At 35.9% G+C, this 25025-nt stretch overlaps 1 protein-coding gene across 4 annotated transcripts in view; it reads right to left on the reverse strand.

Moving 5' to 3' along the window:
• The window catches only part of RDX (radixin), a 102303-nt gene that overhangs the window by 46331 nt on the left and 30947 nt on the right, over window positions 1-25025 (reverse strand). For all 4 annotated transcript variants that reach the window (XM_067750967.1, XM_067750966.1, XM_067750969.1 and 1 more), the window contains exons 4-10: window positions 15989-16084; window positions 15193-15467; window positions 9628-9711; window positions 9274-9420; window positions 8033-8129; window positions 7011-7174; window positions 1527-1657 (exon numbers count right to left, since the gene is read on the reverse strand). In XM_067750967.1, coding sequence (XP_067607068.1) covers window positions 1527-1657; window positions 7011-7174; window positions 8033-8129; window positions 9274-9420; window positions 9628-9711; window positions 15193-15467; window positions 15989-16084 — 994 coding nt within the window. The remainder of the gene's footprint in view (window positions 1-1526; window positions 1658-7010; window positions 7175-8032; window positions 8130-9273; window positions 9421-9627; window positions 9712-15192; window positions 15468-15988; window positions 16085-25025) is intronic.

The following is a 25025-nucleotide window of genomic DNA, read 5'->3' on the forward strand; positions in this document are numbered from 1 at the left end:
TCCTGGACCAGGGCTCGAACCCGTGTCCCCTGCATTGGCAGGCGGATTCTTAACCACTGTGCCACCAGGGAAGCCCTAAACTTTCCTTTTTTAAAAAACACACTTTAGTATACTCCAGATTTTTTTTTTTTACACTATTCTTCCTCTAAGAGTATTGCTCGTACTCTTCACATGGTGCTTAGCACATGTTACCTCACTTTATTAATATTTTTAATGTATACATCTCATTTCTGTCAACCACACAGGCTTCACTCCCACGCATGCTATGTATCTGTCTTTCGAAAACACAGCACAAAGTAGGCGCATCACAAATGTCTGCTTTTTTAACTGATGAAAAAGCACCTAGAGTGGGAGAAACAGCATCAAGTTGGAATTCAGGAAACAAGTTCTACCCTTGTGTTATGGTCTGCAAATAAGTCTCTACTATCTCTGGGCTTTAAGCTAAATACTTTCTAGGTCTTTTCTAGCTCTGAGAAATAAGGCTTCTAATGAGTCAGAATAAAATCCAGGGTTTTTTTTTTTCTATTTCTTCTCTTAGAAATATTATTTCCAATCATCTTGCAATTGGAATGATCAGTTTGTGGACTTATAACAGTCTTTGTGACTTCCTCCGCTAGCCACCCATCTGCAAGTTATTCTACCCACTGCTCAACAGCATCTCCCCACCACGGTAGGCTAATGTAAGGAATGAAAATAAACCTTAACTAAGATCATTAGCTATTTCCAACAGAAGTGAATGGCTGGTCCTACTAGTTGTCAGAAAAGCAGGTATTAATTTAATTTTATAAATAATGTAGATTTTCATGTTATCCCCTAGATCTTACTGCTTAGGAAGGAACATAACATCCTATTTTACTCAATATCTTTTTTCTTTTGTTCTCCCCAGTATTTCTTGTTTGAAATTAGTATATTCTAGAGTTCCTTTATATAAACCACACTCTCTAAATCCAATGTATCCTTTCTATATATACACTGTAGCATTTTGGTTACCTACTGCCTAGGTCATAGGTTCTTCCAAACATGTTACCGAAAACAAACAAACAAAACACTTCTACTATGTGTTGTGCATTATTTTTAATATACTGAAATTAAATTTAGAGACAGTTCCAGAAGAGTTTAAATAGTCAGAATAGCTTAAAATGCCTTTAATTACCTAGATGCCTTGAAGTTCTTACATATCCATAAAATGCTTTTGTTTAAGTACCAGAGAGTATTGAAAACGTGTTTTTGTTTATGGAACCCTGAATAGTGATAGGAATAAATTACTACATACAGGCATTCATAATATATAAGGGTACACATAAAAATATTTGAGTGCTTAAGTAAATGAAAGACAAAGAATATATGAGCCTTGTATAGTTGAATGTGCCTTAAACGTGTTTATGATGTAATTCCACCAAGTATTAAATTGGCAATTAAATGTAATTATTCTAGATAAGACAAATAAGATTTAACAGTAGTAAGAAATACTATTAGCTGATGACAGAGCAACAATTTTGAATCCAGAGTCAAAAAGAAACTTTTACCTTTCTGGGCTTTCAATGTCTGTTCTTCAATTTGCCTCAGACGTTCCATTAGCTCTTCCTTTTCACGTTCTATTCTTTCCTTTTCCTTTTCTGCTATTTCTCTTTTCTTCTTTTCATTCTCTAATTGCGCCCTTAAAAAGAATTACAATTGTGCTTTTACAAATTAATATATGCAAATATTCATATGAAGCCTAAGTACTAGCTGTGAATCAACTAAGAAACTACAGCATAAATATTTTAACAGTCCTCATTATACTCAGATTTGTTCAAAACTCATATAGTTAAGAATATAGGACTACACTGTTACATACACAATTGTGAGGTTGCAAAAAGTTTAGTCAATGACTGTTTAAAATGAACTCTTGACAGTAAATTACATGTCAGCACAAAAGGAGTTAACTGCACAGCTGCTATACCCAAGGACATGCCTTCTTTAGATTAGCAGGAGCCCTCCACTGGGGGAAGTAACAAAGGCTTGAAGGGAGTAAACAAGGCTGTTTCACTTTAAACAGCAAAATAACCTGGGAGGGCAACAATTTTCAACCATTAACAATTAATTAATAGAAGTTTAATTTCTAAGGTAGTACCAACTTATGCTTAGATACAAGATGACAAACCAGTTTAATCTCCTTTGACAAATTCCTTAGAATGACAGTACATACCTAAATATAGCCAAATTCACTCATCAAACATCTACCAAGGGCCTACTGTGGGTCGGACTCTATGTTGAGGGCCAGAAGTATAATGATGAATAAGAGACCCTATGTTAATTATCAGATAATACTGTCTACTTTAATGGGAATAATTTTCTCTCGTTAAAAAAAAAATTGATTATGACTTCATCTGACACTTATGTGAATATACCTAAATATTTCTAAAAGACATTGCTGCCATTTGATGTCAGTTCTGAATTTCAGGCCCAAACCATGTAGTTTCTCAACCTGCAGTCTCTGATAAGCTTACCAGCAAAGTTTTATTATCAATTCCTTACTCAATAAACCTAAACTTAAAAGTTCCTACAGCTCCTAGTACCTATACGCCTCCAACATGAAAAGAGAATCAACCCAGTTTTGGGATAAACAGGTACAGTTGTGGCAAGCTGGCAAGAGATAGACCCTTAAGTGTAAGGGTGACCATACCTCTCCAGCTGGTTTTAATAAATCCTCACAGCATTTAATAATCTAGGGCTTGGAGTTCATTCATGTGAGAGGAGCTCCACCTCTGTTCTAGAATTCCCTACAAGGTACTTTCTCAACAGCCAGGAGTCAGTAACTAAGCACCCCTCTGCCGCCAAGACTTGGACTCACTCTGCAGCACATTCACCTCTTTCTTCCTATCCTATTCAACCTGTAAGAGTATACACAGGTAAAGAGTTGGGAGCCCCCACCCCTCTAGAAGACAGGGGAGCTTGAGGTTTAAAGAAATGTTCGAGTTTCCCAACTTCCTTGAGCAAAGCAAAGGCCTGGTGGCCTCCGCAGAGGCTGCTGACCTTTCTGTATTCTTTAGAAAGCTGAAAAGGCAGGCTTGTCTGTGAAAGCAAGAGCACAGTACTTTTCAAGGAATTGCTAAGTATAGCCAAGAGCTACTTTTTTCCGTGCCAGGCTGCTACTCTAAGATGTTGAATAGCCTACCCCCAACATTCCCCAGCCTCTGCTCAATCAAATCCAGTGTTGCCACTGTTCTCCAAGACAGTTAGTTACCTTCCTCCCTCCCTCCCTGAGGGCCTGAGACACTTTATGAGGACTTACACCACAAAACAGATCTCAAGACCAAAGGCTGTAATAATATTCCATGAACTCAGAACCTTTCAGGTACAGCTCTGGCACACAGATGGCCCCTTCTGGAGATAGGCACTGGTGTTATTTAGCTTTTCCCTATTGATGTTTCATTTGTTCATCCTCAAGGACAGAGGTAAAGGAGATATGGAAGCAGGAAATAAGACAGAAGGTAACAAGCAAGTTGGGGGGAAAATTTAGTCTTTGTACTGAAAAAGGGAATAAATGTATAGCCGATATTTAACTTGACTATAATATTTAAAGCATTTTGCAAAGTTTACTCTGCTGCGCTCTTATGAGGCTTGTGTCTCGTATCTTTTTTTTTTTTTTTTTGCGGTACACGGGCCTCTCACTGTTGTGGCCTCTCCTGTTGTGGAGCACAAGCTCTGGACGTGCAGGCTCAGTGGCCATGGCTCACGGGCCCAGCCGCTCCGCGGCATGTGGGATCTTCCTGGACCAGGACATGAACCCACGTCCCCTGCATCGGCAGGCGGACTCTCAACCACTGCGCCACCAGGGAAGCCCGTGTCTCATATCTTAATAAGAATTCTCACCTGACTACAGCCATCACCAACTAACATCCCATTCAATTAATACAAATGCCTTTGGCTCTCCACATTTCTTAGTGATACCTAGTTTTTGCAGGCCTGTCTTGTCTCCTTTATGAAATTGAAAAAGCTTGCTTCTCCCATAAACCTTGTTGGAGGAACAAACTGGTCCATTCACAGGCCACTAGGCATGCCGTGCATATCCTTATCTTTACACATTTGCTTAGGTTAGCTTCATCTTCTGAAAATCTTACCCCTGTCTCTAACTCTCAAAATGAAGTCCCACTTTCCCCATGAAGCAAGCCTCTTGTGATTACTCTAAACCACAGATGTAAATATTTTTACTTAGAGTTTGGATTTGGAAACACTCATTTGACCAAGCTGTTCTATTTTAAGAAATAAATAACACACTAATAAACTATCAATTCTCTGTACTAATACGCCAAAAGTATTTTAAAATATATTACTTTTTAAAGACTATCAGATGGCCTCAATTACATTTTTCTTAAAGTGAAGATTAAAACATATTCAGACTAACTTCTCAAACTAACTTCTATTCAGACTATGTATTAATAATATTAAGAATTATTTACTGCTACTATTTATTAAAAACATCAGGTACTTTGCTAAATGTTTCTATACTGACACTAGTATTTCTCACAAAAACTCCTGAAAGTAGGACTATTATTTTCATAGTAAGGGCAAGAGAACAGTGGGTCAGAAGTTACTTTTTCAACAAGTGTCAGAAGAGAATTCACACCCAGATTTATTTAATTCCAAAGCCTGTATTCTTTGCATGACACCAGCTGAGTCCTAGTGATACAGGCAGCCAGCCATGGCACAGAATATCCCATAGCTAACCTACAACTGACATGTAGGTATCTGGCTCTAAACTGTAAACTCAATTCAATTTGGATGTAAATAACTTAAGAACACAGACTACAGGGACCAATAACCCATGGAAAATAAGATCATTTTCACTATATGAAAAAAAGTTATCAGAGTTATGGGGAGAGAATATGGCCACACATGCCAACGTACTGTAGGGAAAGAGGCCTCTTGCTGCCCCTTCCCAGCTACTGTTCTTGCCCAAGAGATTCCAGCAGCACAGGCAGCATACCTCTGAGCATTCCCCCAAGTATGTCTGCTGGCTACTTTGTCATTGGGCTTGACCAAAATTGTTTCCACAAATACAGCTGTCATTTCTCTCTGACCTGTAAAGCAGGGAATAAATGAAGACTTGGAACGCCATTTCTGAAACACTGCCAATCCCTATGTGGCTAGACTAATAAAAAACATCCTCTAGGCATTCAAATGAATTAAACAATTACTGAATTCCTACTGTGTACAAAGCAGTCAATAAATGCTTGCTAATGAAATGCTGGAACCTTTCATGGAATCCAAGAAAGGAACCATGGGGTTGTTACTGTTTAAAAAAAAAAAAAAAAAGAAAGAAACTTAAAATCTTCCACTTTCATCTAGACCTTAGAGTAACTAAAATATAGCACCATCACCAAATGGTGTTTATTAATTACACTACACTCCTCTCTATGTGTGAGAAACAAAAGACAAATAGACAAATATATTTACGTTAAGAATGTAAATAATACATCAACATCATAGACAAGCAGATTGGTCAGGACATATTACGGCTTGATGAGTATGAGATATAATTTCTCATTTAACTCAGATAGGAGACCTTAGAGGGACCGGAAGGGAAGCAAGGAAGAAAGAGAGGGGGAGGGGGAGGGGGAGAGGGAGAGAGAGAACGAGAGAAAGAAAAAGTTTTGCCTTTGAGAGAGAGGGAAAGGCTATGCTGCATAAGAAAAGAGAGAATGTAAAGCCCAATACAGAACTATTTTAAAAAGTAGGTAAGACTAGAACTACAATGTGATTCTAAGCTACATGAGAGCAGTGAAAAATGATAGAGCCCAAAGTAACATTCCAACTTAGCATCTTTAATGGTGGGGTCAGGAATTACTGGAAAGTTTCATGCCTGTATAAAAAATGTTTTGTGAAGCAGTAAACTTCTCTAAGGCAGACAAATTGAGGGGAGCAATGTGAATTACTAAAATATCTGAAATACACAGAACATTTAAGAAAAAAATATATCTAATACAAACACTAAAAATATAGGTAGCAAAATTATATCTGGCAGAAGGCCAATTTAATTGCTGGATTCAAATCATGTTATTGTCAACATGACATATGTTTTAATATATATATGGTTAGGGGTCATCAGTTTTTTTTCTTTAGGACCTACTCTATTCTTAGATTATTATGTTATTCTCCAAAGATTTCCTCAATAGAGGTTAACTTTAATTTGGTCTCTAAATTTTTTCAAATAAAGCATAAAGTCTAAATTAATATAGAATCAGATTTAGGAATTATGTTGCTGGACCCAGTAATGTGGTTCCAGGGTCGACAAGGAGCTTATTCAGTATTTTTACATTTCAAAAATCTCAATTTAATATATTTAACACCTTTTTCAAAAGTCTAAGTGAACCATGGTTAAAAATATCAGTGTCATTGGTAGGGAGTGCTATTGTTATTCAGCTCTGTATAGTAACTGTTCACTTCAGTTCTACAATGTCACTGACACTGTTTCAAAGCAAATACTCAGCACATTCTTACCCTGAAAAATTAAGACACACAAATCACAAGCAAAACAAACTTGAAAATTTCAAACTACTACATCCATACCAAAGTCTGTCAGTAAAAAGCAAGCACGATAAAAGAAAAGCACATCTATGGAGTCATGAAAAGCCATTTTCTCAGAAATATTTGTCAAAGATTTCTAACTTGAAAATTATACATACTCATTTTAAAAGAGGATAGTGATAATACATCCTGCCATTCAATTTTTTTTTTAAATTTTATTTATTTGGCTGTGCTGGGTGGTAGTTGCAGCACACAGGGTATTTCCTTGAAGTATGCGGGATCTAGTTCCCCAACCAAGGATCGAACCCTGGCCCCCTGCATTGGGAGCAGGGAGTCCCAACCACTGGACCACCAGGGAAGTCCCTGTCATTCAATTTTAATAACAATGAATCTAATGTAAAAATGTCAATTTAGAGTATGTCAAAGAAACTGATGAGGATTCTTAAATTTTAGATAACCTATTCCTATCAATTAAAAATGAAAGGCTATAAATTCCATACCTTTCCAACTGCTTCTGATGTTTCTCCTCCCTAGCCTGAGCCTTCATCTGTTGTACCTCAATAGTATCAGGTTTCCTTCTTCGCATGTATAGTTCATGGTTTCCCATGCATAAGGCCAAAATCCGCTTATTGATTCTCAGACGAGGTGCATAAAAAACAAAATCCTAAACATAAAGGAGCCCAAATTTAAAATCTTCATGAAGGACAGTCACTCTCACAATAATCTGTACTAAATTTCAACCTGTGCTATGACTTCTAATGTCATATTCCATATAGTTTAGAAATCATAAAATTTCTTCACTCCTCATGTATATGCCATACTTTCACATAACTGGTTTCTCACCTTTTCATTCCCTACCAGTTTTGTGGAGAAGCTAATGTTCTTACCATCTCAGTGCATTAAATGTCATTTATTCTTTTTTCTTCTCCAAAGAAACTATGAGCATCAGAGGAGGATTTTTTGTTTGTTTTGCCTTTTGCCATTAATCTCAAAACTGGACCTTTGTTCAAGGCTGTTAAGCTTTTTAACCTAGAAATGTTCTCCATATCTTTGTCTTTCCAATAACTGAGTTAAAATACTGGAGTATACTTGACACTAGAAGAATCAAAAAATCTATTTAAATATAAATATTTCTTAAGTTCAAGGTTTCAAGTTATGAAAATACAAAGTTCATAATGCAAAGCTCTATAAACAAGTTAATTTAGAGTAGGGCAACCTCTACTAATTCTAGCCACCAACATGTTTTTGTAAAATAGGAATGCTGATTGTTTTCAACAAACTCCTAATAAATATTACCTACCTTATAGTTAAATCTCGGTTAAAATAAAACTCTAGTAATTTACATGTTGTAAAAAGATTAAAACCTTGTATTCTTAATGTTAGTTCATCATTGGGAAAGTTAAACTATGAAAAGAGAATATTCCTCAGAAGCAATTCAATAAATGAACAATGCCATTCTTCAAGTGGTATCATAGCAAAGTGGCAGAAATTTAGAGTTAATACATAAAAGAATTTTACTTACAGGTGCCTTTTTGTCAATCGGCTTTATAACAAATTTTTTGTCATTAAATGAAATATTTCTGATTTCACTCCAGGGAAAACCAATTTTAGGTGTTAACCTTAAAAAATGAAAGCATCCCTTAAGATGAATGTATTCTCATTATAAAAAGAAACTGAACCATTCCAGTTAAGTCCATAGCCCCCTTTGTCCATAATCCCCAATCCCAATCCCTCCCATCCAGAGCTAACCCCTCTTTCACATTCCCCATCTTATCTGTAGTCATAACTATAATAGGTACTCTTACAGAAACTCATTCAAAAATTTTCCAAAGGAAGAAAAAGAAGAAAAGATTTCATCCACAAAAATTACTCTTTAAGTCATTTTTGCTTTTCAATCAAAAATTTCAAAATTTTCTCTTCTGAATGATATAGCATTTTAACTTGCTTTGTAATATATGAAAAAATATACCAGAGTAAAATTAGTAAAATCCTCTCTTTCGGAGTTATTCTATTTGCTTAGGAATGTGTATTTTATTAGATACTTGTAAATAATGAAAATAAAATTCTGGAGCCAACTCAGAATAAAAAGAAACGTCTTAGGAGAAGGCATTACTGCCACAGACTTGGACGCTTATGTGATATGGTAAATTAAAGAAAGGAATAAAGCAATTGTAGCTATCATTACTGAAAAGTGCTCTAAGAGCCTGACATATATATTCCTGGTCAATTTCAAGGTAAAATTACACTGTTCATTATGCATGATACAGGAAGAATATTCTACTTCACTGATGTCTAAAAATATTCAAAACAATTCCTATAAGATAAATGTTCAAAGAAAAGTGTTACAAAATACAATAAATTATACACCTATTCATTGTCTCACTGCTCCTGATGTATACATGTTAATATCAATTTCAACCTACATGCCAGGCATAACATTTAAGGAATCACTCTTTATCTATGCAAGAACAAATTTTAATTAAGTTACTAGACATAACTCACAAGACATCAAGAAGTACACTTCAAATAAAAGTCAATCATTCTGTTTAAAAAAAATACACTTGAGAACTCTGAAACTGCAAGATGTTGAGAAAACAGATATATGTTATCTGAGAGCCTATGTGGCACTAATGAATCTTTTAATTTGGGAGGGAAAAAAGCAGTTAAGAGTAATTTAGCCTAAAAAGAACTTTACAAACATAAGAGCAAAGCCATATAGAGCAATGAATAATGACTAGTTCACTATGCAACTAATTTACTTACTTGTCATCATGTTCATAAATATTCAGACCCAAAGCATCAACACCTAGCCACAATTCAGTTCCCTTTTTATTTTTTATTTCAAAATAGTTGACTCCATACATTTCTAGATCCTGTGCAATCTTCAGGTATTCCATCATAGAATCTTCCCTATTGAAATAAAGCTAATTTTAATATATATATAAGTAAAAGTAATACCAAACAAATTACAAAAACACTCTGGATTAAAATTTAGTGCTTTATATTTATTTATATAAGCCAAATAATCTGTTGGGGATAATCTGATGTGATAATAAATGTTATGGAAAAAAAACTTTAATTTGAGAAAAAATACTAAGAAAATAACCACCCAAATACCTTAGCATTCCTCTATGTTCTTCATGCCAGTTCTGTATTCTTTCTTCCCACTGTTCTTTTGTCAGTTTGTGTTGTTCCAAAACACTGCAAGGAAAAAAAAATCTATGAAAATGCCTCTAAGATTCAAATATTCTTTTTAAAAGTCTAGAATCATTCAGTACCTTAACTGTGGTGGTCACACAAAGCTATACACGTGATAAAACTGCACAGAATTAACAAATATATACATACACACAAATGACTGCAGTAACACTGATGAAACCTGAATGGGGTCAGTGGATTGCATCAATGTCAACATCCTAGTTGTGATACTGTACTAAAGTCATGCAAGATGTTACCATTACGGAAGGCTGGGAGAAGGATACTCAAGACCCAGACCTCACTACCGTTTTTTACCACTGTGTGTGAATCTACAACTATCTCAAAATAAAAAGATTCTATGATCCTGAAACTATTTTACATAATATATGCTTTTAAGATAGTTATGTGGCTAGTTTATGGGAATTCAAATGTTTGAAATGAGTAAAATATTGGGCCAAAAAAAGGGAAAATGACTTCCTCATGATTAATAAAAAAAAATTAGACAAGAACAGACTGAAAATCAGAATTCTTGGGTCTTAATTCTTCTATGACTCTATGTATTTACTTTCTTTGCTGCTAAATTTAATTTTGTTATTTTCTATCAGTAATACTTTTATATAAGAAGTATACAAGTGAAAAGGCATTTTTTTCACCACCCCCTCAACACTTCAAATAATTTATTAGTTTCTTTTGTATCCTTCCAGTGTTTCTTCTGCAAATGTAAGCAAACACAAACATTCTCATTTTCAACGACTAATATTTTAACACCAAATGAGCAAATTCAGCATGCATATAATTTACCTGTTGTGTTCACTATCCCACTATGTATTTCTATTCTCCTTGGGAATTATGATGATAATTATCCACCTTTATTGATGAATACTCAGATCCTATTATACTGATAGCAAAAGCTGTGGTATTAAATTTTTTTTTTACTATGTAAAAATTTTAAGGTAAACCCACAGATTTCTTAGCAGCATAAAGGAGTCTTGGGATATAATCTTCCCTTGGACAAGTTGCTCACTATTTAGAGTGAATTCCTTAATGGGGCCTCAGACAGACCATGATGTTTTTACTACACACCATTTTTAAGCTCTTGCTTTTGAGGAGATTTTTGTCTTCCTCTTTACAGCATTTAAGTTTCCACATTTTTCTTGTCTTTATACTCTCTCTTGCCATCTGGCCTCTGTGCTCACCAAGAGGCAAGCCTTGAGGGCATAATCAGTGCAGCCAATTGCAGATATTACAATGTTAACTAAATTTGAAGGTATGGATTAATTAAATTAAATGTCACTAAGATTTATGTTCTAGCTTTTTATATTCTGCATTTCAAATCTCATTCGTTTGCATTTTGTGTAATGTGCTTGTATTATTAATCTGCATGACTGGTTTGCAGGTATCCAAAAATTCCCACTTTGGAAAAGGATCTGAAAAAGAATGGATATATATATATGTATAACTGAACCACTATGCAGTACACCTGAAACTAACACAACATTATAAATCAACTATACCCCAATATAAAATAAAAATTAACTTTTAAAAAAAGAGATAAAAACTAAAAAAAAAAGGAAAAAAATCCCATTTTTTTTTCCTTCTGTCCAGGAAAAAGGAGGAGATCTTCACGGTAAGGCTAATCTGTCCCACCTGGCTTTAAATCTGTCTATTTGGGACTTTAAAAGACTTATTCCTCTATTTTCTCAGGATCTTCACTCCATCATTTATTGTCCCCTGCCTACACATATTACCAGATACAGGCATACCACAGAGATATTTTCGGTTCATTTCCAGACCACCACAAGAAAGCAAGTCACACAAATTTTTTGGTTTCCCAGTGCATATAGAGATTATGGTTATACTATACTGTAGTCTATTAAGTGTGCAATAGCATTACATCCATAGAGACAATGTACATACCTTAATTTAAAAATACTTTATTGCTAAAAAATGCTAACCACCATCTGAGGCTTCAGGGAGTCATAATCGTTTTGCTAGTGGAGGGTTTGAAATATTGCGAGAGCTACCAAATGTGACACAGAGACATGAAGTGAGCTAAAGCTGCTGGAAAAAATAGTGCTAAAAGACTTGCTTGATGCGGGGTTGCCATGAACCTTCAATTTGTAAAAAACACAATACCTAAAGCGCACAATAAAGCAAAGTACGAAAAAAGGAGGTATGCCTATATACTTATTTGTGTTAAGAGGGCAAAGATCACATCCATGTTGCTCACCACTTATGCCCAGTGCCAGAACAAAAGAGGCAAAAATCTGTAGAGTGAATAAAGGAATTAATTCTTTTCCATCTTTTAAAGAACATGTCTATAAACTCATGCTTCCCTCCTCTTAGTATTTTTCTTTGTCACAGCCAAATTTCTTTCATAAACTGTTCATATTCACCATCCTTCATTTCCATACCTCACATCACCACCCCCAGTCCACCACAATCTGGCTTCAACTCCCAACAATCTGCTGAAACTGCTCTTATACTAGGGATATTTCAAACTCAATAGGTTCAAAACTGAAATCTTCCTCCTCTGAAATGTGTTCCTTCTCCTCTTACCTTGAAAAGGTATTACAAACCACCCAAATGCCCAAGTCAGAAACCTGGTACACAAAAACTTATGTATATCTAGCTCTTTCTAAACGAGAGGGATACTATCTGGTGGAGCTGATTATTCCTATCAGCAGACTACTAAACTCTACTGTGGGAGAACAGATTGCTTATCTGGGTTTTTCAATACAAGAATTATAAACATCCAACAAAATCATCAAATTATTGTGTTTGATTTAGGTTCACCAAATAAGCTGATTACTAATTTTCCCCCAGATACTTAGTGATAAAAGTTTGTTATATACTATGCATGGAATAAATCAATGACTGAAGGTATCTTCTCCATTCTAAACCAAAAACTTAGTATTCTAACTTTCTAAGTCTCTTTTAAACTTAGATAGCTTGAATTAGTCCTCCTTAGACGAACAACTTGAAGGACACCTGACTGGACCCTCAAAGTTAAAGACCAAATCTTTTTTTTTTTTTTTTGCTGTACGCGGGCCTCTCACTGTTGTGGCCTCTCCTGTTGTGGAGCACAGGCTCCGGACGAGCAGGCCCAGCGGCCATGGCTCACGGGCCCAGCTGCTCCGCAGCATGTGGGATCTTCCTGGACCGGGGCACGAACCCATGTACCCTGCATCGGCAGGCGGACTCTCAACCACTGCGCCACCAGGGAAGCCCTAAAGACCAAATCTTGAACAGCATGTGCTATCTTCCTTCTTCTAAATAGAATGGGTTACAGCACATATGCATGTAAAAGAAGTTAAATTAATTGTGTTTACGTGATTCCAGTATCAAAAAATATTTTTTTAATCACATGACTATTAAATGTAAGCCAATTACTTCATCTGGTACTCACCCAAACAGCAATCTGATCTAACACTGAAAGAACAACTATGTTATACTTGTTCAGATAAAACATGACTATTTTATGAACAATTAACAATTTTAAGGGTAATTTTGATTATATAACAGTTACCTTATGTTCCGATTTAAAAGCTAATCTGCTGGCATTTTACTATATATAAATTATACCTCAATTAAAATAAAAACTTTTAACTGAAATGAAATTCTACTGTACCAGTAATCAGTTACTCAATTTAGTGCTTAAAAAATCTGAGAAAAGGAATTTTGGGCTGGAATAATCATCAAAAACAAACAGAGACTAGTAAGTATCTCATATTCCTGATTCTTTCAGTGAACAACATGCATTATTTTACCTTCTAAGATAACTATTATTGTTGTAATATTAAAGAGCAGAACAGTATAACATTTAATAATCAATTATTAAAGCTATTGTACTTAAGGGTACCTATAAAGCATATAACAACAGAATATAATTTATTAGCCAAAGATAATCGTTAATGCTTACAACCAAAGGAAATTAATTAAAAGTAGACAAAGTTTTGTCTTCCTTCATATTTAGTACCTATGAAAAAGAAATTATACCTAAGGGCTTAAATACTATGAGGAAGTGATAGAGAACTGAAATTTTAGGTTAATATACAGTTTTGCCTTTAAATAGAAATTTTGAAATTCAGGAATCTGAGCTAAGAATTGTAATAACTTCTCTGGATTCTAAAGAAAAATCCCCAAGTACATTCTAATATCAGGGTCATGTACACTACTATAATTCAGAACTGAGATATTTAAAAGTAACATTTGATGTACTTTCTAGATTTTATAAATAATACTACCAACTAACACTTGTATTCACAATTAAAATTGTAAAGCATACAGTTCATGAACTGTAATCAAAAACAGTAAGGTTGACAGAGCACAACTGTTATCCCCAGTTTGCAGATTCAGACACTGAGGCTTAGAGAGTTTAAGTTATGTACTAAGGCCACAAAATTAGCAAAGGGTAGAATTAGCATTCAAAACCTAGGTCTTCTGCTAATGATGTTTTCCATGTTTTCCATGCCATGCTACTTTAAAATAACTGTTATATTGAAACCGAGTCCCCCTAAACCAAGTTCTCTTACTGCGTTTTTCATTAATCTCTCTATCCAAAACTTTATTCCCTTTCCTTGTCCCCTCTGACCTCAATCCTGTGCTAAGTAAACACTAATCAATCAAGTCAGATGACTAAAGTTGCTAATGTCCTACTGTCGCTAACATTGTTAATGTACTAAAGTTGCTATTATAGATATCATCATTAGTGTACAAACTCAGGTTGTTTCTCCAGGGCAAGATGAGCTAACAGACCCTCAAGCCACAGACCACTAGTCAGAGAATCTTAAACCACAGACTTCTGACTCCCAAACTGTCACAAGACAATGATTAATTCTAGCCTCTTTGTTCTTCCCCTTTAAAAAGCCCCTAACTCAAAGACCAAGTGGCAGTGGATCTGAGGCTTGTCTCCCACTCCCTTGCTTGGTACCCTGCAATAAATGTTACACTTTCCTTCACCACAACCAGGTGTCAGTAGACTGGCTTTCCTGCCTGGTCTGGTGAGCAGACCCGAGTTCAGCAGAGACAGCAGTATGCTGCAGATGAGAACAGAGCCCTAGACTAGGAGTCTGAAAACCAAGTTTTAAAAGTCTTTTGAAAAGTTAGAAACTTAACTTTAATTCTGCGGAGGAAATATAGCCTGGCACTTATTATTTTCAAAAGCATTTATTAAGCAACTATCTACCTGTGTGAGAATTTTTACTAATGAGCAACAATAGTCATGTCTTCCTCAAGCCCAAATTATCACTGCCTCCATTTATTGCTTATCTTGTGGGAATGAGAAGAGGCAGAAACTTTAAGTAATTACAGAGTATATAAATCTATGTAGCTTCTGGGTCATAACTTTTAAAACTATACACTCTGATCCAGCTGGCAACTTAAAAATCTAAAACAAACAACAACAACAAAAAACACAACCATTTACAAACTTCTAAAATATGATTTTTCAGAGACTATAACATAAAAGCACGTTTCACTTACCGCTGGGGTAGGAGTCTATCATTAGCCAGGTAGCCTGGCTTATGAATCTCTTTATTAAAATCTCCATACTTGGCTTGGACAGCATAGGAAGCCAAAAGAACTGCAGTTTCTGGTGGACAATATATCTCATCATTTAAGATAGCTTCTTTAACTTGCAAGAAGAAAAGTCTCTGGGTTATTTCTTGAATTAATTCTTCAGAAACATCTTCAGGAAAGAATTTAGCTCTAAATTTGAACTGCAAAGGATTCTCTTTTTTAACATCTTGCTGTGTCACCTGAAACAGTAATTTCAAGTACTGTCAAAAATATTAAGTTCACAATAACTGACCACAGTCACATAAACTTCTCTTTGGAACAAAGTAGGATGTAAAACGTAAGTATGATTCTAAATCTATTAAGATTCTAAACCCGTAAAAAATGTATGTGTGAAAAAGATTCTATGCTCATGAATGCGACCGGTAGTTCACAGATCCTAACTAATAACTAAATTGAAATTTCTCTTGAGAAGCTTATCCTTAAGATGTTTAAATTAAGGTCAAAGTACTAAGTAACACCTCATAGTATTTTTTACTTCTGAGTTTTCAAATAGCAAAAATGAACATTTCTGTTTTCGAAGATGGTAAGTTGATGGTACCTTACTAAATTAAAAGACATGATACCTCTAATGATTCACAGAGATAACTGTAAAAAGAAGCTTGAACTCCGTCAGACTCTGAGCTTTTCTGGCACAAATTCATGACCATGATAACTTCAAAGAACCTTAATTATTAGCTGGATGTTATCATACATGCTTTACCTTTTTATTTAGTTTAAGCCATGTAGAATAGCCCTTGCTGTCCACATACTGCAGCCCAAAAAACCAGACTTCACGCAAACCAACCGTTTTCACCACCTTAAAAAAAAAAAAAAAGCCAATTTCAGTTCAACACTCACATTATAACTGGATGGCACTATACTTCAAAAGAAGAACAAAACTACACAGAAATTATAGGTTTATTCTTTTGCTACAGAAAAGATCTTTCCTAAACTTAACATAGTGATTAAAGGAACGTTTCTGAAAATTTAAATTCAGGTTTTGTTTATTAAATTTTGTAGTGTCATTTCAATCTTATTTGATCCACTTTTTTGTATGTCCTTTTCCTTCTCATCTCCCATCATGACCCAAACATAAAAAGAAGAATCTGGGGAACAGACACAGAGCTGTCATAATCCCACTTTTCCTATTTCAGTTTAGCACCCCACCCCCAAAACTATACTATTAGGTAGCCCAGACAATAGTATCATTTTGGTGATAAGAGTCTCTGAGGACATGTAAATGCCACGCCTCAGGGTATCCAGCTGCTGATTTCACCCCCATTCCTACTTCCCTTCATTCACCATCATATATTCTATGTTCTACCCTCACTGAGCAAAAAACCATCCTTGGAACATGCCATAAATTTTACATTTCTATACCTTTGGTCGTGTTTCTTCCCCTGTCTAGAATGTTTCTTCTGTACTTTTACCACCTGTTAAATAATGTATTCCTCAAGGCCCAGCTCAACTAACATGCTTCCGTGAATGAAGCTTTCCTATCATCTAGATAAAATTAATCACTTGATCATTGATAATCCCATAGTACTTTACCTATACTGCTATTTGAACATTTATTTTATCATAATTAACTATTCTTAGTAGAGTGTCTATTTACCCTCCTTGACTGTTTAAAACTAAGAGCAGAGATTACTGCCTTATTCATCTTAATATCCATGTCATCTCCAAGAATGATTAGCCTGTGGTAGGTACTCAGCAGTATTAGGGTAAATAAAGTGGTAAACTAGGATTATTAATCTACACCTAGGATGAGGCCAACAAAAATATATTTTTAATTCTATATTTAAAATAAAATGAGGGAGGTGAGAGTTTAAGATTTTAAAAGCTTTACAAAAAGATTCAACATTAGTTCTTAAGTAATAAACATTCTTGGTTTAAAATAAACAATAAATATTTCTTTTTACTTTTTTTGGCTTTAAAAACCTTTTTATTATTGAAAACTTCAAACATATACAAATAAACAGTTAGAATAGTACAATAGTGTAAATGTACTCATCAGTCAGCTTTAATAGATAGAAACTCATGGCCAGTTTTGCTTCATCTACAGCACCTCTCCCCTCTCAGATTGTTTTGAAGCATATCCCAGATACACCATTTTATTTGTAAATACTTTACTTTAAAATTCTTAAACATAAGGAGTCTTATAAAAACAAAAATAAAACATTACAATACCATTATCACACCAGAAAGACTTAACAGTTCCCTAATATGCTGAAATTTCTGTGGCTATTTTTAAAATATATATATTTTTTTACAGTTAATTTATTCCACTTAGGATCTGAATGAGATTTACAAATTGCATTTGTTTATCATTTTAAGTCATCTTTTAGAATTGTTTTATGTTGTAGTAAATTTGTATTGTAACAATTTAAAACCATGTTTTGTTCATTCATACCCTCAGAGAGTTGTAGAATCTTTCATTTTTTAAACCATAGTTAAAATACCATTATTCACACCTAAAAAAATTAGCAGTTATTTCTTGCTATCAAATATCTAGACAAGTTTTTCTTGTGAATTTTTCTTAATAGTTGGCTTCTTGAGCCACAATCCAAACTCCACACTTTTTATTTGATTGGTGTATCTTTTTTTTTTTTTCGGTAGGCAGGCCTCTCACTGTTGTGGCCTCTCCCGTTGCGGAGCATAGGCTCCGGACGCGCAGGCTCAGAGGCCATGGCTCACAGGCCCAGCCACTCCGTGGCATGTGGGATCTTCTCAGACCGTGGCACGAACCCGTGTCCCCTGCATCGGCAGGCGGACTCTCAACCACTGCGCCACCAGGGAAGCCACGGTATATCTCTCTTAATGTTAACTCTTTCTTACAGTTTTCTCTTTAGTTTTTTCCCTTTCTATCTTATTTCTGTATTTATTTTTTCACATCTTTATTGGAGTATAAATGCTTTACAATGTTGTCTTAGTTTCTGTTGTACAACAAAGTGAATCAGCTACATGTATACATATATCCCCATATCCTCTCCCTCTTGAGCCTCCCTCACACACTCCCTATCCCACCCCTCTAGGTCGTCACAAGGCATCGAGTTGATCTTGTGCTATGCGGCAGCTTCCCACTAGCCATCCATTTTACATCATGTAGCATATATATGTCAGTGCTACTCTCTCATCTCATCCCAGCTTCCCCCCACCAACCCCCGCCGTGCCCTGAAGTCCATTTTCTACGTCTGCGTCTTTATTCCTGACCTGCTACGAGGTTCATCAGTACCGCTTTTTAAAATTCCATATATATGTGTTAGCATACGGTATTTGTTTTTCTCTTTCTGACTTACTTCACTTTGTAAGACAGACTCGAGGTCCATCCACCTCACGACAAAGAACTCACTTTCGTTCTTTTTATGGCTGAGTAATATTCCATTTTTTTATGTGCCACATCTTCTTTATCCATCCATCTGTTGATGGACATTTAGGTTGCTTCATGTCCTGGCTATTGTAAACAGTGCTGCAATGAACATTGTGGTACACGACTCTTTTTGAATTTTGGTTTTCTCAGGGTATATGACCAGCAGTGGGATTGCTGAGTCATAGAGTAGCTCTATTTTTAGTATTTTAAGGAATGTCCATACTGTTCTCCATAGTGGCTGTATCAATTTACTTTCCCACCAACAGGGCAGGAGGGTTCCCTTTTCTCCACACCCTCTCCAGCATTTACTGTTTCTACATTTTTTGATGATGGCCATTCTGACTGGTGTGAGGTGATACATCATTGTGGTTTTGATTTGCATTTCTCTAGTGATAAGTGATGTTGAGCATCTTTTCATGTATTTGTTGGCCATTTGCATGTCTTCTATGGAGAAATGTCTATTAAGGTCTTTTGCCCATTTTTTGATTGTGTTGTTTGTTTTCATGACATTGAGCTGCATGAGCAGCTTCTATATTTTAGAGATCAATCCTTTGTCAGCTGCTTCATTTGCAAATATTTTTTCCCATTCTGAGGGTTGTCTTTGAGTCTTGTTTATGGTTTACTTTGCTGTGCAGAAGCTTTTAAGTTTCATTAGGTCCCATTTTTATTTTTGTTTTTATTTCGCTTACTCTAGGAGGTGGGTAAAAAAGAATCTTGCTGTGATTTACGTCATACAGTGTTCTGCCTATATTTTCCTCTAAGAGTTTTACGGTGTTTGGCCTTACATTTAGGTCTTTAATCCATTTTGAGTTAATTTAGTGTGTTCTAACTTCATTCTTTTACATGCAGCTGTCCATTTTTCCCAGCACCACTTATTGAAGAGGCTGTCTTTTCTCCATTGTATATTCTTGCCTCCTTTATCAAAGATAAGGTGACCATATGTGTGTGGGTTTATCTCTGGGCTATCTATCCTGTTCCATTAATCTATATTTCTGTTTTTGTGCTGGTACCATACTGTCTTGATTACTGTAGCTTTGTAGTATAGCCTGAAGTCAGGGAGCCTGATTCCTCCAGCTCCTTTTTTCTTTATCGACATCGCTTTGGCTATTTGGGGTCGTTTGTGTTTCCACACGAAATGTAAAATTTTTGTTCTAATTCTGTGAAAAATGCCATTGGTAATTTGGTAGGGATTGCACTGAATCTGTAGACTGCTTTGGGTACTATAGTCATTTTCAATCCAGAAGCATGGTATATCTCTCCATCTGTTTACGTTATCTTTGTTTTCTTTCATCAGTGTTTTAACAGTTTTCTGAGTACAGGTCTTTTGCCTCCTTAGGTAGGTTTATTCCTAGGTATTTTATTCTTTTTGTTGCGATGGTAAATGGGATTGTTTCCTTAATTTCTCTTTCTGATCTTTCGTTGTTGGTGCATAGGAAAGCAAGAGATTTCTGTGCATTAATTTTGTACCCTGCAACTTTACCAAATTCACTGATTAGTTCTAGCAGTTTTCTGGTGGCACCTTTAGGGTTTTCTATGTATAGTGTCATGTCATTGGCAAACAGCGACAGTTTTACTTCTTCTTTTCCAATTTGGATTCCTCTTATTTCTTTTTCTTCTCTGACTGCCATGGCTAGGAATTCCAATACTATGTTGAATAACAGTGTTGAGAGTGGACATCCTTGTCTTGTTCCTGACCTTAGAGGAAATGCTTTGTTTTTCACCACTGAGAATGATGTTTGCTGTGGGTTTGTCATATATGGCTTTTATTATGCTGAGGTAGGTTCCCTCTATGCCCACTTTCTGGAGAGTTTTTATCATTAAATGGGTGTTGAATTTTGTCAAAAGCTTTTTCTGCCTCTAGTGATACGATCATATGGTTTTTATTCTTTAATTTGTTAATATAGTGTATCACATTGATTTTTTTGCCTATACTGAAGAATCCTTGCATCCCTGGGATAAATCCCACTTGATCATGATGTATGATCCTTTTAATGTGTTGTTGGATTCTGTTTGCTAGTATTTTGTTGAGGATTCTTGTGTCTATGTTCATCAGTGATATTGGTCTATAATTTTCTCTTCTGTGATATATTTGTCTGGTTTTGGTATCAGGGCGATGGTGGCCTCATAGAGCGAGTTTGGGAGTGTTCCTCCCTCTGCAATTTTTTGGAAGAGTTTGAAAAGGATAGGTGTTAACTCTTCTCTAAATGTCTGATAGAATTCACCTGTGAAGCCATCTGGTCCTGGACTTTTGTTTGTTGGAAGATTTTTAATTACAGCTTCAACTTCATTACCTGTGACTGGTCTGTTTATATTTTCTAATTCTTCCTGGTTCAATCTTGGAAGCTTGTACTTTTTCCAAGAATTTGTTCCTTTCTTCCAGGTTGTCCATTTTATTGGCATATAGTTGCTTGCAGTACTCTCTTATGATCTTTTGTATTTCTGCGGTGTCAGGTGTAATCTCTCCTTTGTCATTTCTAATTTTATTGATTTGAGTCCTCTCCCTTTATTTCTTGATGAGTCTGGCTAATGGTTTATCAATTTTGGTTATCTTCTCAAAGAAACAACTTTTAGTTTTATTAATCTTTGCTATTGTTTTCTTCATTTCTATTTATCTCTGCTCTGATCTTTGTGATTTCTTTCCTTCTAGTAACTTTGGGTTTTACTTTTTCTTCTTTTTCTAGCTGCTTTAGGTGTAAGGTTAGATTGTTTATTTGAGATTTTTCTTGTTACTTGAGGTGAGTTTGAATTGCTATGAACTTCTCTCTTAGAACTGCTTTTGCTGCGTCCCATAGGTTTTGGCTCATCGTGTTTTCCTTGTCATTTGTTTCTAGGTATTTTTTTAATTTCTTCTTTGATTTCTTCAGTGATCTCATTCTTTAGCAGCACACTGTTTAGCCTCCATGTATTTGTGTTTTTTACTGTTTTTTTTTTCCTGTAATTGATTTCTAATCTCATAGCATTGTGGTTGGAAAAGATGCTTAATACAATTTCAACTTTCTTAAATTTTCCAAGGCTTGATTTGTGACCCAAGATGTGATCTATTCTGGAGCACATTCCATGTGCACTTGAGAATAAAGTATATTCTTCCGTTTTCCAGTGGAATTTCCTAAAAATATCAATTAAATCTATCTGGTCTATTGTGTCATTTAAAGCTTGTGTTTCCTTATTTATTTTCTGTCTAGATGATCTACTGGTGTAAGTAGGGTGTTAAAGTCCCCCACTATTGTTGTGTTACTGTCGATCTCTCCTTTTATGGCTGTTAGCATTTGCCTTATGTATTGACGTGCTCCTATGTTGGGTGCATAAATATTTATAATTGTTAAGTTTTCCTCTTGGATTGATCCCTTGATTATGTAGTGTCCTTTCTTATCTCTTGTAATAGTCTTCACCTTAAAGTCTATTTTATCTGATATGAGCATTGCTAATCCAGCTTTCTTGTGATATCCATTTGCATGGAATATCATTTTCCATCCCCTTACTTTCAGTCTGTATGTGTCCCTAGGTCTGAAGTGGGTTTCTTGTAGACAACATATATAAGGATCTTGTTTTTGTATCCATTCAGCCAGTCTGTGTCTTTTGTTTGGAGTATTTGATCCATTTACATTCAAGGCAATTATCGATATGTATGTTCCTATTACCATTTTCTTAATTGATTTGGGGTTGTTTTTGTGGGTCTTTTTCTTCTCTTGTGTTTTCCACTTAGAGAAATTCCTTTAGCATTTGTTGTAAAGTTGCTTTGCTGGTGCTGAATTCTCATAGCTTTTGCTTGTCTGTAAAGCTTTTGATTTCTCCATCAAATCTGAATGAGATCCTTGCCAGGTAGAGTAATCTGGGGTGTAGGTTTTTCCCTTTCATCACTTTAAATATGTCCTGCCACTCCCTTCTGGCTTGCAGAGTTTCTGCTGAAAGATCAGCTGTTAACCTTATGGGGATTCCATTGTATGTTATTTGTTGCTTTTGCTGCTTTTAACATTTTTTTCTTTTTATTTAATTTTTGATAGTTTGAGTAGTATGTGTCTCAGCATTTTTCTTTTGGGTTTATCCTGTATGGGACCCTGCATGGGACTTGACTATTTCCTTTCCCATGTTAGGGAAGTTTTTGACTATAATCTCTTTAAATATTTTCTCAGACCCTTTCTTTTTCTCTTCTTCTTTTGGGACCCCTATAATTCCAATGTTGGTGGGTGCATTTCATGTTGTCCCAGAGGTCTCTGAGACTGTCCTCTATTCTTTTCATTCTTTTTTCTTTATTCTGCTCCCCGGCAGTTATTTCCACCATTTTATCTTCCAGGTCACTTATCCGTTCTTCTGCCTCAGTTATTCTGCTATTGATCCCATCTAGAGTATTTTTCATTTCAGTTATTGTGTTGTTCATCATTGTTTGTTTCATCTTTAGTTTTTCTAGATCCTTGTTAAACACTTCTTGTATTTTCTCCATTCTGTTTCCAAGATTTTGGATCATCTTTACTATCATTACTCTGAATTCTTTTTCAGGTAGGTTGCCTATTTTGTCTTCATTTATTTGGTCTTGTAGGTTTTTACCCTGCTCCTTCATCTGTAACATATTTTTTGTCATTTCTTTTTTTTTTTGATGGGTAGGGCTGTATTCCTATCTTACTGGTTGTTTGGCCTGTGGCGTCCAGCACTGGCGTTTGCAGGCAGTTGCGTAGAGCTGGGTCTTGGTGCCAAGATGAGGACCTCCAGGAGGCCTCACTCCAATTAATATTCCCTGGGGTCTGAGGTTCTCTGTTAGTCCAGTGGTTTGAACTCGGCGCTCCCACCGCAAGAACTCGGGCCCAATCTCTGGCCTGGGAACCAAGATCCCACAAGCTGGGTGGCATGGCCAAAAAAAAAAAAAAAAGAGAGAGAGAGAAAGGAGCAGTACAATAACAAAGAATAAAGATAAAAATATATTAGGAAAAATAATAATATAATTGAAACAAACTGCAACAAGGTAAAACTAAACCACAACAGCAAAAAAAAAAAAAGAGGTGGGGGGGAACAAGCCAAAAGGAGCAGAACAACAACAAAGTATAAAGAATAAGATAAAATTAGAAAAATAAAAGATTTATTAGAAAAAATATAAATATAAATGAGTCAGCACCAAGGTAAAACAGAACCCCAGTCTAAAAGAAAAAAAAAAAAAAAGAAGGAAAAAAAGCCTTGGTTATGGGGAGCAGAGTTTAGTCGGGGGGTGGAACTTAGGCAGGGGTGGGGTTTAGGGTGGAGCAGGGGCCTAGTTGGGGTGGGGGGTGACGTTTGAGCATGGGGCGGGGTCTAGGCTCAAAATATATATATTTTTTTAATTTCATTTTTTATGTAGCAGGTTCTTATTAGTTATCTAATTTATACATATTAGTGTATATATGTCAAAAATCTAAAAACATATCAGGCTTTTGGTTTCAAGAGAGCAAACTGAACCCTTCAGTTTACTTTCCCTGTTTAAAAATTTCACTGGCATGACACATGCAAAAAATTAAAAACGAGAAAAAAAAATTTAGCTGTGCTAGGAAAGGTTACCACGTTAAAAAAAAAAAAAAACTGAGAAATTTCTGAATGATATAGGATACAAAGACCCACACTGATGGCAAATGCCAATCAATGCCAAACAACCAAAACTTTTTTTTTTTAATTTTTATTTATTTTTTTGGCCGCATCTGGTTTTCATTGCTTCATGTGGGCTTTCTCTAGGTGCTGCGAGCCGGGGCTACTTTTCGTTGCAGTACGCAGGCTTCTCATTGCCGTGGCTTCTCTTGTTGCGGAGCACAGGCTCTAGGCGCGTGGGCTTCAGTATTTGCAGCACGCAAGCTCAGTAGTTGCAGCACGTGGATCCTAGAGAGTGTGGGCTCCAGTAGTTGTGGCGCTCAGGCTCAGCAGCTGTGCACAGGCTTAGTTGCTCCGTGGCATGTGGGATCTTCCCAGACCAGGGATCAAACCTGTGTCCCCTGCATTGGCAGGTGGATTCTTAACCACAGCACCACCAGGGAAGTCACAACCAAAACTTTAATGTGGACAAAAGAGACCCCAGATAATTCAACTTTGGCAAAAGATAGGTTGTCCCAACAGCTCCACAGAAAACATTCCAGCTCAGAGTGGCAGGAGTAGGAAATGTCAAGAGCAGCAGAGAGAAGTGTACCAAAGCGCAGGCTTCAGCTTCTGTTTCTAGGCTTTTTGTGATTCACAATGCTAAGTAAAAGGGGGATTTGCCACAGTGGGGCACAAGGGACAGTCTCTTAGCAAACTTCAGACTATCACACACAAACCAGGAAAAATGAGAGCACAGTTGTGAAATTCCTTAAGAGGCCCCATCTTTCCCTACCTCTAAAAGTGTTCTAGGAAACTTTAGATCATGAACTTACAAGTAAAAACATACTTGGGCACATAACTA

Source organism: Pseudorca crassidens, chromosome 9 (genome assembly GCF_039906515.1).
Source record: "Pseudorca crassidens isolate mPseCra1 chromosome 9, mPseCra1.hap1, whole genome shotgun sequence".
Classification (NCBI taxonomy): domain Eukaryota; kingdom Metazoa; phylum Chordata; class Mammalia; order Artiodactyla; family Delphinidae; genus Pseudorca; species Pseudorca crassidens.